Here is a 19153-nt window from a genome sequence, read left to right as displayed (position 1 = left end):
TATTCTCCTGGGCGCCCTTCCCGCTCTTACAGTCTAACGATTTCAAAAACCCGACCCACCACGCCTGGCCCTCATTCTCCGCCGCCCATTCAAACTCCAGCAGCGCATCCTCCGGAGGAGCGGGGCACAGAACCTCCGGCGCCGTTGTGGACCACGTCAGCTTCGGCACCGGAATGGACTCCACTAACGAGTAGTAGTAGTGATGAAACTCGGTTTCCATCATCACGATTTGCGGCTCGGCGGGAGGTTTGTTCGGCGGCGCCGCCGGCTCTGCGAAATCTGCGGGTTTTGTTGAGTGGGGTTTTCTGGTGCGTTTTCTTCTGCTCTTGGCGTCCATTTCTTCTTCCCAGTATTCTTCTTCTTCTTCTTCTTCGTCTTCTTGTATTCTCGGGAAGCGGTGAGTTGAGTAAATGAAGGAGGAAGCGAACAAGTGTCGAAGTAAATGAGACAGAAAAGATGGGTCATCAGCATATATGCTGTGTTATGAATGAGGCTTGACACCTGGTTTGTAGGATCAACGTTTCCCTCTATTTTTATACATTGACCCCTTCATTCTTTCATTTTCTTACTTCCGCCCCTTAATCAATCGTTATATCATGGACTAGGGTCCACAGTTATGTGGATCCTGGTCTAATACACATAATTCATATTCATAATACACATATAAACACAATATAATGAACATGAATTCTGTGCATTATGAATATGAATTATGTGTATTATGTAAAGTGTTTATGTGTCTTCAGCTATATAATTATGTGCATTATAAACATGAATTTTGTAATTTCTAAAATTAAATTCTGTATATTTAAATTGTGGACCCTGGTCTATGATATAAATTGCACCCTTAATATTCTCTATCAACTTGGCTGTGAGGCCTGGCCCAGCACTAGGCAAATTATTGTGTGGACCATAATAAAATGTACATTTTTAATGTACTAAATGTACATTATTTTTGTACTGAATGTACATTATTTTTATACTATAAAAATAATGTATATTCAATACACAAATAATGTATATTCTCTGAATACAATGTACATTATTTTTAGATTGAATGTACATTATTTGATAGTGTGGTCCACACAGCTATGTGAACCATGGTCCACACAATAATGATTGGTAGGATACTTACTCTTCTAGGCTTTCTTGCTTAGGTTGGGTCACACTTTGGGGTTTGGGTTATGTCATGGACAGCTATGTTACATTGCTATAAGGTAAAATAGGTTCAAATGAAGCCCAATAAGTTGTGCTTTGGTTACAGATTTCATAAATTCTATAGCGTTTGAAATATCATGTTGATATGAAAAACGATTCAGTGGTTGGGATTGATACAATTAGATAAGGGGTAATGAAATTGATTCATATCTCCATTTTCTTAAAGCTATTCGAGGATTGCAAAATAGAGGCGGGGTTGTCAAGTGAGGCATGTGCATTGCAATGTGAATATGAGTAGATTGAATAATTGTTGCGAAGTTTCAAGTTTAAAGATGTTCGTCTAGGCTTCTATTTGTCTGGCCATCTATTCAATGCGTGATCGGTGAGGACGAGTAGTTGTGTGTTCAGCACCTCGTCCTCCTCTTCAGCTAGCGTAGTCAAACTCATAATTTAAGGATGCGTTTTCTTTATTACCTAGTTATCCATTTAATGCGTGATGGGTAAGGACAAGTAGTCATATGTTTAGCTCCTCGTCCTATCTTCAGCTAGCGCAATTAAACCCATAACTTAAGGATGCGTTTTCTTTATTACTAGAGGCAATGATCTAAATGTTACGTTTCAATGTTTTGGAGATCGCTTATTGGTTTTTGTAATCAATCAAATGTATTTATGAGATTTATTTTCCTATCTTAGATGAGGGCGTCAATAGCTCCAACTTACATAAATAACTTGAGAAGTACTTGTAACTCGTAAGGAGTTCAAGATTATTTCACCTAAGTCTAGCTTGCCCAAGTGGGGGTCCATTTTTGTTGCAATAAGGTGAAGAAGGAAGCATATATGAAGCAAAATTTAAAACCCATCACCTCCCATATAAAAACACAAATGTCAACCACCCAAACCACTCAATATATCATGTATAAAAAGATAGGATGCTCTATTTACCCGTGTGAATATCATTAATAACGTGAAAATGCTTTTGCTTATATCAATTTCAAACCCAACCACCCAACTATGATCCCACTCACTTCGTGTGGTTCAACAATGCTTTTGCTTATATTAATTATTGATTTGTTGTTATTTACTTGTTCTTACATTATACATTATTGTTATGGTTGTCTTGCTAGTACTAGGACATACAAGATAATTGTGTGACCCTGTTTGTTAATGAGTTGATGAGATAACCTGGGGACATGGAAGTAACACTGAAAATTAAAAAGGAAATAGAACAAAAAGAGAGGAAACTGATGAGGTACAAATTTAACATCTGCTTGAATACCAAATGATTGGTGGGACACTCTTCGTTACCAGCTTTCATCAATGCTTGCCCCACTCACAACGTCAAACACATGGAGTAGAAGAAAACCTCAAACCCAACCGAATGGTCGGTTTTAAAATTAATTAACAGACTTAAAAGTTGTGGTTGAGTAGTGCATAATTTTGATATTATACGAGTTTGATTATTATCAATATGTTTTTTTATTAAATATAATATATAGTGATAACATAGTATCATATATAAAAAATATATTGATGGAATTATAGTAAAAGGCTTAATTTAATAGCCCAAGCAACATAATCTAATACCAAGGTCCAATTTTATTTGTCCATCCAACTCATATGTAAAAAAGACAAAATAAGTACATCATAGACATGCGGTATGTCATTATAATGCCAACCTAACAAAAAATATACACATCATAGATGCGTGGCGGGTGGTTATAATGCCAGCGCAATAAAAACCTTAGTACAACAATTGAGAATATGGAGTGATATGTATCAAGATATATCATTCGCATCATAATGTTTTTACTCTTATTAGCAATAGTCAAAATTCACAAGATTACCAAATTGTATGAATAAAGATCTTAATTTGGCGCTCAAATGGGTATATGAAGTCTAATTTCCATACCATTATTATAACAAAATTAAAGAAATCCAAATATCCAATTATCATATTGCAGAATTAATATTAAGGAAGGCCATAACCGGTTAAAAGAAAAGTAGTGTGTTTTCTTAAACTGATTACTTAGCTTAATCATATACGAATGCTTAACTCTAACCGTTGGGCTAAAAGCTCAACACATATTTTATTATCTAGTGACATTAGTATGTGTCATTAATAAATCACTATAAATTTAGAGTAATGCTAGATACCTCATACATTTTTTTCCTCCAATCCATCCCTCATGACATGGTAATATCTAATATAATTGTCTGCATAGACAACTCAGTTGGTTACAGTGATGAAGTTTGGAAACAATGATCAGGGATCGAGTCTCACCAGCGACAATATGGGAGCAACCTTTCAAAGTAAATGGGACTCCTTGTACGATTACCTTTGTGTTCAGCTCAATTATCATGATTTAGATGCTCTGTCGGGTTGGGTTGAGAATTCAACATTTTGGAAACAGTGGTAACTAAATGCTATTTTTAATTAGTGGTGGGTTACCAATTCATGACAACCAATGAATGGAAGCCACATCATGAGATAAAATAATAGAGAGAGAACTTAGGAGGGGAATAAAGCATTTCCATAATTTCAATTCTCAATCTTTTATAAGAAAAAATAAAATAAAATAAAAGTATTACTCATACAATTTTGTATGATAAGTAAAAAGAAATTAAATTGATTTTACACTTTTACTAGGTAGATGTAAATGTGCAAATTTCCAAGTGGTTGAGGTTTTGGATTTGGTGATGATATTCTTTTTTTAGATAGTGGAGAGTGTTGAAACCTTCCAACCCAACCAATGTGCCAAAGCTTTCAAGCAAAGACAACTTGATTTATTTCATAACTTATTATACATCCTTATCAATCTATAGTAAGTTTAAAGTCATTTTCTCCATCATTTTCTAACTGTTTTTTCATACTTACCAATTCCCTGAATATTATATTAAGTAATAACTAAATAAGATTCTTGGATTTTTCATGAGTTAGTTTCATACTGTACTGTCCATTAAAATAATAAATTATCAAGTATTTAGTTATTAATCAATTGACCATTATAATATACATTGTATACATATCTAAAAACCAGTGCTTCAATGGGCATATATGTCAATATTTTGTACTTCTATGGACAACTTCATATGAGTTGGTCGGACAATTAATTTGAAATCACAATATTATAAATTCGACTCCTTGTGCAAGATATTTATTGGTTTTTTTTTATTTGAAACAGTCAGCCAAAAGTTACCTCAAAGTGATCCTTTTATTTAGTATCAATATAATATATTATGTACTACTACTTAACTAAATATTATTAAAAATTTAAATTGTAAATAATTTCAATCAAATTTTTTTTTAAAAAAAAAAAAAAAGGTGACTAAATGAATATTAAGAACAAGTAAAAAGAGAATAATTTTCAGCTTTCTGGCATTTAACTGAATGGCAAAATTAATGATCCTATGTACATCTGTGGTAAATATTAAGGTTGAAATGTCTGTAGATGACTAAAAAAACAAAAGTATCACCCGACAACAGAGGAACATCGTGGAGAAGCATCCCAAAAGCGACCAAACGGTTTCATCTTCTTTTTTTTTTTTGGGGGGGGGGTAGNGGGTAAAAGCCAATTCAGATGCTCTGAAGGTTGAAGGGTTTGGGCAAAAGAAAAAAAGAGCCATAAATAAATCAATATTGGAAATTCTTGGTTACTTACATCCTAAAATCACGAAAGGTCTTTATCAACTTGTGCGATGTCTTCGTGTATCCAAGGTTTGCCTCACACGTCAGTGCCCCGTGAAGCCAAGTTTCGAGGCAATATAAGCGTATAATAATATGTTAAAATATTAATTAATCAAAACATATTTACTAAATAATATAATAAAACATTACTAAAGACTTTGTGATTTAGTGGTACCCAATTTACATTCTCACGTGGAAGGGAAAGATTCGAGCTTAAGTGAAGGTGACTATTGACTCTTTGTGTTTGAGTATTATATTATAATAATAGAGTGAGTAGTATTCAAAAATATAATAGAATTAGTGTAATTTTTTGTATTTTATACCATCTTTCTTATACATACATATAATTTTTAATTTTATTCTTTATCTTTTAAATTTTTTTCTTTAATACCCGTTAAATTTAACTGTTTAAATTGATTGGAAGTCAAACTATGCTATTGAGAGTTTTTTTTTTTTTTTTTTTTTTTTTTTAATGTACTTAACTTTTTTAACTAATTACTCTGTACCATTTTCTTAGTTTTCCTACATTTCAATTCTGAGGATTTGTTTGTTTTTCTTTTTAAAATCTTTATGTGGGTTTTGTTAAAAAATTTATTTTCTAATCGTATTTTTAACTACATAATTTTAATAGTGTTGGTATATATAAAAGTTTTAGTTCAACACGATTCATTTAACTAGTTTTCATATGATTGATAAATATTTGAACTGCAACAAATTATAGCTAAATTATTTTATAAATAATGAAATATGACATCATTGTGCTTGCTCATATTCAACTTGTGATCAAAGACTTTTGCCAACCACGCAACTCCGCTGCAAGTTCTTGAATGCTTAATTTATATGCTAAACTTATTGGTTTGTTTTGCAATTTTATGATTGCTACTTAAATTACTTTTATAAAAAAATATATCTAAAACATTGATGATTTTGAGTGTTTATGTTATACGGAGTAATATTTAGTGTGCAATTGAGTCAGGGCAAAGTGCTTGATGATTATGGATAGTAAAAATGTAGAATTGAATTATCAAAAGAGACGGTCAGTCCCAATCGGTGGAAGAAGTTAGGTCAGTGGAATGGTTTATTGGTGTGGCAACCAAGAGACAGTGAATGTGTCCAAAGGTGCTATTAGACCAAATAGAGGTAGCTAGAGCCTAAAAACATGTCTTAATTAATGTTCATTGTAACTATAATTTTGGAACTCATTAATAGTGTCATTAGGAAAGATATTGAGTGGTTATTCCTCTTATAAATATGAACTTTTATCTTTATAATGTACAAAATTTTCATAGTAATAACATTCTCTTTGTTTATTGAACTTTTGTTATGTGGCTTTATATTTTGAGTTGTTTTCAAATTTGTCCAATAAACATAGTTCAAATAGGCGATCTAATGAGATTTATTTTTTAAAACAATTTATTAGAGAAAATAACATATCACTAATAATACATATAATACTCATTTTACCTATTTCATGTGTCAAATAAAATTTCACTATCTAAGCAAAACAGAGTGATTTTAGCAAATTATTACTCCGGTAAAACTAGTAATTTTAGCCTCTTAATTATAATCATAGTGTAATTTGGCCTGTCATTTATTCATTATTTATGCTCGGTCCTTAAATTCTTAGCAAGTTAACAAATTTGGTCCTAATAATTTTTAACAAAATCCTAACATCATGACCAAGTTTGCAACGTTATTAAAATTATTATGACAAACTTACGTTGAAAATAACATTATTATTAAAATTTACACAAAAAATAATTAAATGGTCAAATTGATGTCTTAATCACTGTTGAGAAACTATAAATATTATATTATTACAATATTAGTTCATCTGTCTCATTTTGCGTGTCATATATGTTTATTTTTTTTGAAATCATCATATATGTTTATTATTTATTAATCAAATCAAATCTTTTTTCATTGCTTATTTTATTTAGTAATTTTAAATTATTTTTGAAATTTAATTTTTTTTTATGTTTAATAGTACTTTTAATATAATCTTTTAAATATATAAAAGTTATATATTAATATTAAATTTAATGTTATAAAAAATTGAATTAAAAATAATTTAAGTCAAATCTCGAATCAGAAAAATAAAATGGACCGCTCGTAGGTATCAATATAGAAACAAAATGAGACCGATGGTAGGTATTAACTATATCGATATTGTGTTCAAAAAAAAAAAAAACTATATCGATATTAACTGCTGTCTTAATGGCATAAATTCATTCCACCGTTATTTGATTGCAATATCTTAAAACCCTTATTATTTCAAGAAAAAAAAAAATCTTTATAAAGCACTCTGTATTAGTCAACTCATCGTCAGTTGTCCTCACCACCCTTTTCTCTCTCTGTGTCTCTCTGTTCATTCACGTTCACATCAGCTATCAAGCGCTCACCTCCATCTCTCTTCCGCTTCCTTCATACAATCATACACAGTAAATAAATGTAAATCAGCATATATACATATATACGTGTGCTTGCAGTCGTTGAATGTGGAAATGTGGAAAGAGAGCAGGTGCTCAATTGTGAGGAATTAGGGTTTTTTTTGTCAGTTTGAAGAATGCCGCTGAGTAGGTACCAGATACGGAATGAGTTCAGCTTGGCTGATCCGGAACTGTACAGAGCCGCGGACAAAGATGACCCCGAGGCTCTCCTTGAAGGCGTCGCCATGACTGGACTTGTCGGCGTCTTGCGCCAGCTCGGTGACCTCGCCGAGTGAGTAGCTAATCGCTTTCGTCTTCTGATGCTTCTTTTATTTTGCTTATAAAATTGTGTTTGAGTTGTGAATTGTAGTGCTCTAGGAATGAATGCCCTGAAAAGACGGAATTATTCTAGAATTGTGATGTTTAGTTGGTGTGTTTTTTCCAGAAATGTGAGAATAAGATCTATTTGAATTTTCATCCTTCTTTTGATTTCTGGCTATAGCAATGCTAGGCTCGGCACTTGTCATTTAAATTTGGTTGCTATTTAGTATTTATGCTTTCGTGGTTGCAATTTCTTTATGATTGTGTCCAATTGGTTATTAGAAAAACCTGTATGATACACTGGATTAGGAAATCAGTGATCATTGATAATTCAATTCTTGACATAATTAGAGGAAATTTGGTACGGACTTAATTGCTTTTGCTTAGTAGCTAAATCTGTTTGTATAACAGTGCAACAAGCAAATAAGCAGGAGAATCTCTAAGAATGAGCCAATGATAAATAACACTCTTATCTCTTCTCATTTGTTTAGTTTTCTGTTGTATTAATTTAAAACTAAGTGTATTTCATGATGCGCTAAACCTGGATGAACTCTCTTTTTAATTGAATAAAATGATCTACGTACAAATTTTGTTATTGGGCTTTTATTGAAAGAACACACCTCAATGATCTCTTGCACATGAAGTTACTCTCTTCTATAAGGGGGAACCAAACTTTGATCTATTGATATTTATCTTTAATTGCTTGGCTGTTATGAATATTGAAGGTTTGCTGCTGAAATATTCCATGATTTGCATGAAGAAGTTATGGCAACTGCTGCAAGAGGCCATAGTCTGACAATCAGGGTGCAGCAACTTGAGGCAGAAATGCCATCAATTGAGAAGGCATTTCTTTCACAGACCAGCCACTCTTCGTTTTTCTACAATTCTGGTTAGAAAATTTCCTTGATTTCCCATGTTAAACTTGTTTTTATCTTTGAGGGTTGTTATTTTTCATCCTGTTTTTTGGTGGTCCCAATCTAATTTTGTTGTCAATTACTTGTTAGTAAATTATTTGTCAATTTACTATTGATAGATAAACTTATGATTTTATTTGTTCTTAATTACTGCTGAGAACATATTTTCGTTAAAGTGTATATTTTAGTCTGTTGTCTTGTTGAGGATCTTGAGTGAGTTTGGCTTGGAGAATCTTAGGTTTTTCTAGTAAATAATCTTTTATTTAGATCACTTTTAATTAACGTAAATGATTTGCAGGCACTGATTGGCATCCTAATCTGCGTATGGACCAAAATATGGTTACACAGGGTGATTTGCCTAGATTTGTGATGGACTCGTATGAAGAATGCAGGGGTCCACCTCGCTTATTTCTTCTAGACAAGTATGTTCTTCTATACATCTTGAGTAAATTTGGTTGAATGATAAACTCTCTTCAGGAAAGAGAAATCACACAAAAATTGAACCTCTGACAGGTTTGATATTGCTGGTGCTGGAGCATGTCTAAAACGTTATACAGATCCTTCGTTCTTTAAGGAGGCAGCCTCGTCCTTTGAAATGACCAATCCTGATTTTCAGAGAGAAAAGAGAACTCGCAAAGCTAAGGTAATAAATTTTCATTTCCCACTTATTTCTTACAGGAGATATACTCAAGTTCAGCCATCAGAAAGTGAAAGTGACTATTTGGATGGTGTAATTCTTTGTCACAATCTATAATTTGTATTTTCAATTCTAGCAGAAGAAAGGATCACGCTGGAGGAATGGAGAAACCCCTGAGGTTTTACCCACTTCACATGCTAAGTAAGGCACTTGTGTTCTACATAGATGTCAAATTTTGTTGATTCTTCTATTACATTTTATGTGTATTTTGTCACTTGCCTCATATCCATTGTGATTTGTACAGACTACATCAGTTGTTCTTGGAGGAGGAGCGTATTGAAAGTGGAACTAATGACTCTGGACGTCGTGTGAAATTAAAAAGAAGGCTAAATGGATTTCCTTTTGACTCAAAAACTGGGAAAAGCTATATGGAGAAGTTTCTGAGGACTGCTTCCCCAGAGCATGTTGTTCACGAGGTCTCTGTAGATTCATCACCCTTGAAGCTGCCAGCAAGTAGTGCTTATGAAATTGGTCTTGATTATGTTGAAACAAATGCAAAAAGTGCTGATGAAGAGACCACACACACAAAGTTAAGCCTATCCCCATCTCTATCTCCACCGCGAAGTGAAGAGAGTGATGCAATAAAACAACCCAATGATGCTCTGAATGAGACTGTAACTGCTATCGTGCCTACTTTTCATAAAGTGTCAACTGAAAACGAAATAATTGATGGAGAAGACAAAAGAGAAGATAGCACAAATGGCTACCATTCGGATGATATTGTCAGCGAAGTGGAGAATTACGTGGATGCTGTTGCTAGCATGGATTCAGAATTGGATACAGACTCTGAGTTGAGAGCCAGAACTCATTCACATTTTTTGAACAGAGAAAAGCATTTGTCTACAAATCATGATCAGATTCAATCTCACTCTTCAGATTCCCAGTCAATCAGCAATTCCACTTTATCTGATGATGCAAATAGTACATCCAAAAAAGAAGTGTCTAGTTTTTCTTCTGGTTCTCCTAGCACTTCTGTTGAAACTGCACCTTTGGATGGTGATACTACTACCATAAATGAGATCCGTGAAATTCAGATGTGCTATTCTCCAGTTGATCTGCAACCTAATAATGAGGGAGTTGCATCAGCCCAGCCTTCAGAGCAGGTTGCTTTTTCGGAGACATCCATTGTAGCAGCTGAACATCTCAGGCAGAGCTATGACTTGGAACCATTGAGCACGTCAAGTCTTCTAGATTCTGCTCTGGTTCCAGGAATCACCGAGGCTGGAACAGTCATGAAAGAAGATGCTTCGGTGAAACCTACTGCTAATGAAATGTTATCTATTCTTGATGAAGGTGAAAATTATTCCGCTGATGTTGCAGAAACTGCAGCAAATCAACATATGAATGTTTTTGCTCCCATATGTTCTGATGCTCCAGTCCAGATGCGGGATGATTTGCCACCTATAGTGTCTGCTGAAAACCAGTTGCTAGATGATATACATACTGTAGATCTAAGTATGGGCAAGTATATTACTTCATCAAATTATTCTGATGTTCCTCATGACAGTATAGATGATTTGCCAGCTAATGATCAAAATGGGGACAACTCAGCTCTGGAAAATCTGAATTTGTACACTACGTCTAATCCATTTGCCCATCAAAAGAGAGATGAATTGTTGTCAACTGAAAATAAATTTTTGGATAACATAGATGGTGAGGTGCTGGATTCAGTTGATAATACTAACTGTTCAGATAATCTCTCCAATCATTCTACTTCAAGAAAAGATGGCCATTCACCTTCTTCGTCTTCCATTAACTACTCAACTGGTGAATTAGATGATGGGGATCAAAATATTAGCTCTGGTGTTTCAGTTTGTCTACCAAATATATTAGAGGCTTCTTCAAAAGAGGAATGTGTCAAACATAATTTGCTTGTTGCACCTGAGGAAGTAAATGCTGAAGATGATTGCATAAAAGTTTCTGAAGATCACAGTGATTCATTGAACTTGCCTGTGGTACAAACTGAAAATAAGGCTCTTGATTCAGCCTCAGAAATTGAGAATACCAGTGTAAAGTTTGATGAGACATTGGTGTCTGAGGAGGAATATACTGAAGATAATTGCACTACAAATTCAGATGGAGGTCACATTGGTCCATCAAACCCTTCTATCATACAAACTGTGCCGCTTGATACTAGAGATGTGGCCTATTCACAGAGTAGTCAGGCAAATCTTGATGAGGCTCCAAGTATGACAAATACTGAAGATAAGTTTCAATCTGTCCCTGGTCCAGATTTGATTGAAATGGTTACCTCTTCACTGTCTCCATGTCTTGATTCAACAAGTGAGGAACCTGCAGGACATGCGAGGGTGACACAGGCAGACAGATTAAATGCTGAGGGTGCAGCTGCTTCTCTTGGTAGCTCGGATGAGTGCGCTGGGGTTGCTTCTGTTTCTTCTCTTGATATTAAAGAGCTGCAAGATGACTCTAATTCTAGCTCTGTGCATTGTACTCTGAATGGGTTGCAGAGAGAGAATTTATTCCTTAAAGATGATTCTAAGGACTCAGGTGCATTAAATGAAATTGGCCACCATACTGTTATGTATGATTTGCATGAGATTGCGGGCTATAATCATCTTAAGTCTGAAGTTGTCACTTTGGATCTTGATAAAAACAGCTCTATGCAGCTACCTTTCGAGCAAAGTACTTTAAATGTAGAAGAAACATCTTCCCCAAGGAGTGATGTCATAGGAGATGCTTCACCTTTGCAAAGCCATCCATGTGCTGAACAAGAATCTGAATTACCAAGAGATCAACTTGATAATGAGGAACCGCTAGATAATGGTGAGAAAAATTTGAGTTTGATACCTCCTCTGGAGCAAGAACTTTCATGTCAAAGTGACCAAGCTGGGTTATTTGGAGCTTCTTCCAAATCTGTGATGTCAAACATTCCAGTCCAAGCACCTTTGCCGAAGGACAAATGCAAAGATGCTTCTTCCTCTTTGCTGATCTCTCAATTTGCAGAACACAAGGCTGAGATAGCACACAACCAACTTGATAAGGAGGAATTGCTTGTTGGTAATGGTAATGGTAATGTAGAAAATACACTGCTGTTACCTCAGTTGGAACAGAGACAACCATCATATCACACTGAGCTTGAAAGATCTGTTAACCTTTCTTCCATACCCGTGACAGCAGAAGTTCCTATTCAATGTTCATTGCCAAAGCTTTTAGGACAGGGCAACCATGCTGATGCTTCATCTTTGCCAACCCATGATTGCTTAGAAGAAAATGTCAAGTTAACATGCAATCAAATTGAAAAGGAGCAATTGGTTGTTGAAGATGAAAACATTTCAGAGCAGTTATATAAGTTAGAAAAGATAGAAGTTCCAGATCATGTTCACCAAGAAGGGTTCATTGATGCTTCTTCCAAAACTATGCTCAATGGCCTTCCATGTAAACCTTCAGTGTCAAAGCTCTTACCACATGGCAACAATGGCATTGGACTGTTTCCTGGGTCAGATCAGATAAATCTTGAGGAAATGCCTCCATTGCCTCCTCTTCCTCCAGTTCAGTGGAGGATAGGGAAATTTCAGCGTGTTCAGGAGAGAGATGGGGTACAAAATGGAACTGGTTCATTGCCTAGTTTTCCATCTCAGATTGATCAGGCTGTTCAACCTTCGGAAAAAAGTTTACCATTGCCAGCTGTGACAAATGAGGATTCAACTCTTGTTTATGAATATGGTGCAGCACATTATGGTTCATTCACTTTGCAAGCACCACACAGAATTAGTGATGAAAATAGCAAAGAAAATTTGAATGTTCCAACTGGAAAGCAGCCTCTCAATTCATCCTCACAAGTAATTCCTGTAGATAAAGCATGTACAGCTGCCTTTGGGACTTCATCTGAAGAACTTATCCTACCTGTCAAACAAACAACAGAAGATACAAGTTTAAAGAGGCAGGAGCTTGAAAAGGGCTTAAGAAATTCAGAAGGAAATCAGACAACAAATAATAGATTGGGACCACTCGTAAAACCTGAGGATTCAGGTCCCTTGGATGCTTCTCAGTCATCAGACAAAGAATTGTGTGAACCCCCACATCAGGTAGCACTTGTAACAAGCATGGAGGAAGCAAAAATTGACAAGGGCTCTACAAGTTTGGAGGATAATTTGGTCACAGACAAGGAATTGATCCAACCTGAGCATCAAGTAGCATCTGAGATGAGCTTGAAGGAGCTGAAGCTTGGTGAGGACTCTTCAAGTTCAGAGGTGAATTTGGTTACACATGATACCATACCAACAGACAAAGAATTGACCCAACCAGCACCTGAGACAAGCTTGAATGAACAGAAACTTGACAAGGCCCCTACAATTTTGGAGGAGAATTTGGTCAGTCATAATACTATACCAATTAACAAAGAATTCACTCAATCTGAGCACCAAGTAGCACCTGAGGTAAACTCAAAGGAATTGGAGAGTGAGAAGAGCTCTGTACGTTTGGAGGAGAATTTGGTCATAGATGATGCTTTACGATTAGCAATGGAGAAGAACTTTCAAAAGCCTCTGCAGACCAAGGCTAGTTTAGAAGAGGATATTATATGGCCAGCTGTGGAAGATGGAATGGTGAATGGGAGCAGGAAAATGAAGCTACCTCGACCTCGAAGTCCTCTAATTGAGGCTGTAGCTGCACATGACAAAAGCAAAGTAAGCATTTTATGTTCTTTTTGTGTACTAACAGCAGCATATTTAGTGAAGTACATTAACTAACAACCTGGATCATTTTGCAGCTGAGGAAAGTGAGTGATAGAGTTATGCCCCCGGTGCAAAAGGTGGATGAAAGAGATATGGCATTAGAACATGACAAAAGCAAAGTAAGCATCCTGTGTTCTTTTTATGTACTGATATCAGCATGTTTAGTGAAGTACATTAACTAACAATCTGAATCATTTTGCAGCTGAGGAAAGTGACTGATAGAGTTAAGCCCCCAGTTGAGAAGGTAGATGAAAGAGATATGCTATTAGAACAGATAAGAAACAAGGTAAAAATGGGAAAGCCTTGCATAAGATATCTTTCCAATTTTAATCCTCACCTCTTTTGCTTTGAGATGACTGAACTTTTCTATAAAATAATTTTCCAGTCCTTCAATCTGAAGCCTGCAAGTGTGACAAGACCCAATATTCAGGTTCCTCAACCCAATTTGAGAGTTGCTGCCATTTTGGAGAAAGCAAAAACAATTCGCCAGGTCTCTCTTGTGTTCACATGCTTTATCTTCTCCTGTACATAAATTTAGTTTACTGATTGATGTCTATGCTGCATAGGCTTTTGCTGGAAGTGATGAAGAGGACGACGAGGATTCTTGGGACTAATTCATGAAAAATTTTGCAATTTAATCCGTCAACCATACAGCCTGGATTCTCAACGGATCTTGCCATGTTCGGATGGCAGCCTCAATCCTTTTTTCCAGAATTGAAGATCTATACACTGCCACTGTAAAATATTTACTTTCCCCTCTATAGCATGTATTAAGTTAGGGTTCCAATATTTTATTATCTCCCCATAGATTAATCGGGGAAATATATATATATATATATATATTTGATTTGATGTATGACACATGAGGTCAGCGTGCAAGCGCGATGTTATTCATTTCCTTTGTAAATTTACTAGCGGTTATATATTGCAATTGTTTTCTGGTTACACAATTTGTATATAAAAAAAAAACTCAAACACTGTAATCGGTGAAACACTGCAAGTGTGCATATTTGCTGAGTAACAAGTTCTGTCATTTTATCGATTTTCAATGCTGAAGTTTATACAAGAACCTTTTCAACAAGGATGACAATCAAGATGGGAAATTGAATCACATTCTATTGGCTTGGTTTATCTTTTTATAGTTCTTTAAGACTATTAAATTTATAATTATGAGTCTTAAATTTATAATTATGTGATTATAAGTTCGACTCTTAGTGAAAGTGGTCTATTGGCTTGATTTATCTCTTTGTAGTTCTTTAATTTTGATTTTTGACAAGATATCTGATAGAAATTTTATTTTTTAATACTACGTAGTATATTTATCATTTTTAGTGATAAAATGCCATTTGGAGATCAGGCTTTTATTTCCTTGCACTCATGGCATTTCGCCATGCATTATTGTGGAGATAAATATCGGCCATATGGTCAACTTGCATGCTTCAAGATCATTAAATCCACCACCACGAATGTAACAACGAACCCTTCTCCAATCTCCACCCACACTGACGTTTATATTCTTTTGAATCGATCTTTGGATTTTGTTTATCCCAAAAATCATGAATGTCACCCTCATCTCATGAGACAGACATTCATGATTTGGCCTGTTTAGCTTGTGTTTGTTCTCAAATGCTGCTGCTTTCTCTCTGATCTAAACATACATACAATCTCCCGCACCGCAGTTTCCATCTCGGGATCCATCTATCTACATCCTTCAATCCAATCCAATTCCCCTCTCGATCTGTTTTCCATCCATCTTTCAATTCAATTGGGAGATGCCATTCATCTCCTGATAGATAGATCAAACATATTTAATTTGAAGCTAAGGTTGTGGATCGGATCGGAAAACGAAAATGGGCGGATGTTGTACGTGCCAGAGGGTTCGGATTGAGAGGTACGATGGATACAGAGCGGAAAATGCGAATTACAGAGTACAGCGAGAGGTTGAGGATGAATATGAATATGACGATGATCATGGAATTGTGGGAAGAGCAACTTTTGGGGCAAACGTCAGGTTGCATGGATCCTCTAAATATGTCTCCATGTTTTCTCAACAAGGTAAAAAGGGAATCAATCAAGACGCCATGACCGTTTGGGAGGTAATCAATTAATTAAATTCTCATCCTCTTATCTCCTTTCTTCATCTACATTATATTCCCCCAAAATGGGAAATCCTGGCATGATTGTGAATAAGTAAATCACGATAACTCAACAACATCTTATCTGAAAGAAGGATCGGTGTAGTAATTCCATATTGTCGCTACCTGATCCTAAATCCTTTCCTTCAATCTACCATCTAGATGACCAATTGAGTTACCTATGCGAATTTACCTGATTATTGAATAATTTAATTTGTTTCTCTGTTTTGTTTTGGTGTTGTATACGTTCAGAACTTCGGAGGGCAGAAAGATTGGTACTTCTGTGGTGTTTTTGACGGGCATGGACCCTCCGGCCATAAGGTGGCGCGTTACGTCCGCGACGTCTTGCCTTCAAAGGTTTCGCTGTCATTGAAAGGAAATAATTCTTGGGATAGCAGCGCTGACAATAATCTCCAAGGCGGTGACGTTCAGAATCATCCAGTATTTATCAAGACCAAATCCAATATAATCAAGGCCTTTAAAGATATGGATAATGAATTAGAAGGCGACTCTTCCGTTGAGACCTACAGCAGTGGCACTACTTCCATTACTGTCTCTAAACTGGTACATACCAATCTCCTTCTCCAGCTTGATTATGCATTTAAAAACACGATTTCTGTATTTACGATGGTGTGCATTTTAGTGATAACTGATTGTGTAATTCGCAAGAGAGATCGGGATGAAAACTATCCTCCCGTGAGAACTGCGAATCTCATTGTGCATCTAGAATCAAGTCTTTTTTCAATTGTGAATTTTGTAATGTTTCCTGTGATATGATCTTCAGGGTGAACATTTGATAATTGGGAACTTAGGGGATTCTCGTGCCGTACTCTGCACAACAGATGATGAAGGTGCACTTGTTCCTGAACAGCTCTCTGTCGATTTGAAACCTAACCTTCCAAGTATATATGATTATTGATTTAGCTTGATTTCATTTTCTTCTTTAATTAAATTATGAGTGAAGTTTGGACTTAGCTAGGGTTTCCATTAACGTGCTGGTAGGTGAAAGGGAACGTATCACAAGCTGCCAAGGAAGAGTAATGGCGATGAAGGAAGAGCCGAGTGTGTTCAGAGTGTGGATGCCTAATGAAGACTGTCCAGGGCTAGCCATGGCAAGGGCTTTCGGAGATTTCTGTTTAAAAGACTACGGTCTCATCTCCACCCCGGAAGTGTATTACAGAAAGCTCTCAGACAAAGATGAATTCGTCGTTTTAGCCACCGATGGGGTATGCCACCCTGTATTTGCCTAGAGTGTAAACGGTTACTATCCAAATTTAATCATGCCCGGGATAACTCAGTCAAGTTAGTCTGATTTGATCATTAACTTGATAATTACAAAGTTACAAATTTGACTTTTAGTAAGAAGAGGTCTTTTGTATTTGAGTCTGACTGCATTTATGAGAGCAAGTTGCCAAGAGTGCAAACGCACTTGTCAAGAAGGCAAAGGGTTCAATTACTGTCCAAATCTAATCATGCATGGGACATCTGCAGTCAAGTTGGTCAAATTATTGATTTAATAGTCATAATATTACAAATTTGACTTACATCGATAGACAATTTTATTTGAACCGGTATGATCAGATCTATCCTGCACATTTTGAGAGCGATTTTAGTGACTTAAAAATATCTAATTATGTCTTGCTTTTGGTTTTAGGTTTGGGATGTGCTGAGCAACGAGGAGGTGATCAGGGTGGTTGCTTCCGCCAAGAAGCGGTCCGCGGCGGCGCAGCTGGTGGTGGAACGTGCGGTCCGGGCGTGGAAAACAAGGTACCCGTCTTCCAAGATTGACGATTGCGCAGTCGTGTGCTTGTTCTTCAAACGCCAGAGCTCAGCGCTGACAAAATCCGCCTCGCAAATCATTGATGATGACACCTGCCCAACCAACGCCAAAACTGACGATGGCCTTGATACTGTTCTCGACTACAAGGTCAAAGACGACGACGCAAGCGAGCTACTGATTTCGCCGGCCACATAGTGGCGATGCTGCTGATTTGAGTGGAGACAGTTTTCTACAACTTGTTTATATCTGTTTGTGTGTATAATTTGGCTGTCATTTCATCAAACACTTGTCTTCTCCAACACACTGCTGAAACCTTTTAACCCATTTAGGCTTTGAACATTTGACATCATAGCAGAAAATGGCCGGGAATGTTCAAATTTCAAAGGAGGATTCATATGTATTTATGTTTCAATGTAGTCGATCCCACTTGACTAAATCATATAATGTTACCTTACCTATTTGCAAGAATTCTTTATATGGTATCATCTGTCCCTCAAAAGTTGATAGATTTGTAGTATATATGGAGTTGCTTACTATTGATTTATGGGGAAGAGTATTGTTTAGTGAATTCCATTTTATAACCCTAGTCCCTAACTAATAAAGGATGGGAAGTAGATCAATATAAGTTACTCATAACTTACCAACATAAATGGATAAGGCAATAAGGGTCCTTTGGTTCCCGAAAAATATTTTAAAGGGAATGAAATTGATATTCCGTGGAAGGAAGATGAATTTCATTGTTTGGTAACCAAAAAATATTTTAAAGGGAATGAAATTGATATTCCATGCAAAATCAATTACTAGGAAGATGAATTTCATTGTTTGGTTTGTTGGAAAAAGTTACTGGAAATATTGATTCCAGTTTGGTTGAATTTGAAATTGTAAAGAATAATAAGTATAATGACTTATATGACATACAAAACAATAAAATTAATAATAATGAAAGAAAGAACAACAACAACAACAACAAAAAATAAAATAAAAAAGAAGAAGAAGAAGAAAGAAAGAACAACAAGGGTAAAATTGTCAAGTCACCTCATTTTTTCTTCCCAACCCTCATTGAAAACAAAATTCCATGTCCTACCAAGCATTCTGTTTTCTTCAAACGTGAGGGAATGAATTCCATGAACCAAACACTAAAAAACAACATTTTCCTCCACTTCATGTAAAATATTTTTCATCAAAAACATATTCATCCCCTAAAATTACTATTTAAAAGGACTATTATACCATGGAACTTGTAAGGTGAATAAAGTTTTTTTTTTTACAAATAAAAATAATAAAATAAATATCACTAAAAAATTCTAATTAAGGTATTTCAAATGATACTCCTATTGATA

The 19153-nt window shown here is 35.6% G+C and overlaps 2 protein-coding genes across 5 annotated transcripts; both read left to right on the top strand.

Annotated features, from left to right (window-relative positions):
• Nucleotides 1-7163: 7163 nt before the first annotated feature.
• LOC116030452 (protein SCAR2) lies at nt 7164-14947 on the top strand. 4 transcript variants are annotated; one of them, XM_031272703.1, is made up of 10 exons: nt 7165-7564; nt 8319-8482; nt 8806-8929; nt 9021-9150; nt 9284-9345; nt 9449-13850; nt 13934-14017; nt 14101-14184; nt 14284-14388; nt 14465-14947. In XM_031272703.1, the coding sequence occupies exons 1-10, from the start codon at nt 7410-7412 to the stop codon at nt 14510-14512; spliced, it is 5358 nt and encodes a 1785-aa protein (XP_031128563.1). In that variant the 5' UTR covers nt 7165-7409; the 3' UTR covers nt 14513-14947. The 4 variants fall into 4 exon arrangements, with proteins under 4 accessions (XP_031128564.1, XP_031128563.1, XP_031128562.1 ...); XM_031272702.1 differs by having other exon boundaries at nt 9281-9345; XM_031272704.1 differs by lacking the exon at nt 13934-14017 and having other exon boundaries at nt 7164-7564; nt 9281-9345.
• Nucleotides 14948-15365: 418 nt separating this feature from the next.
• LOC116030488 (probable protein phosphatase 2C 65) lies at nt 15366-18295 on the top strand. Its single transcript, XM_031272745.1, has 5 exons — nt 15366-15994; nt 16286-16597; nt 16818-16935; nt 17036-17259; nt 17688-18295. Exons 1-5 carry the CDS (start codon nt 15749-15751, stop codon nt 18006-18008), a joined length of 1221 nt encoding a protein of 406 aa, XP_031128605.1. The 5' UTR covers nt 15366-15748; the 3' UTR covers nt 18009-18295.
• Nucleotides 18296-19153: the final 858 nt, after the last annotated feature.

The sequence above is a fragment of the Ipomoea triloba genome, chromosome 9 (assembly GCF_003576645.1).
Source record: "Ipomoea triloba cultivar NCNSP0323 chromosome 9, ASM357664v1".
NCBI classification, from domain to species: Eukaryota; Viridiplantae; Streptophyta; class Magnoliopsida; order Solanales; family Convolvulaceae; genus Ipomoea; species Ipomoea triloba.
Note: the sequence above shows the minus strand (reverse complement) of the source record. Positions and strands in the feature narration are given on the sequence as shown.

Excerpts from the sequence above, each read along its gene's own strand:
- LOC116030452 (XM_031272702.1), top strand. The coding sequence starts at position 7,410 with ATGCCGCTGAGTAGGTACCAGATACGGAATGAGTTCAGCTTGGCTGAT. Across the intron at positions 9,151-9,280 it reads AGAGAACTCGCAAAGCTAAG|CAGAAGAAAGGATCACGCTG; the intron begins GTAATAAATTTT and ends TTTCAATTCTAG. Across the intron at positions 9,346-9,448 it reads TTACCCACTTCACATGCTAA|ACTACATCAGTTGTTCTTGG; the intron begins GTAAGGCACTTG and ends TGATTTGTACAG.
- LOC116030488 (XM_031272745.1), top strand. The coding sequence starts at position 15,749 with ATGGGCGGATGTTGTACGTGCCAGAGGGTTCGGATTGAGAGGTACGAT. Across the intron at positions 16,598-16,817 it reads CCATTACTGTCTCTAAACTG|GGTGAACATTTGATAATTGG; the intron begins GTACATACCAAT and ends TATGATCTTCAG. Across the intron at positions 17,260-17,687 it reads TCGTTTTAGCCACCGATGGG|GTTTGGGATGTGCTGAGCAA; the intron begins GTATGCCACCCT and ends TTTTGGTTTTAG.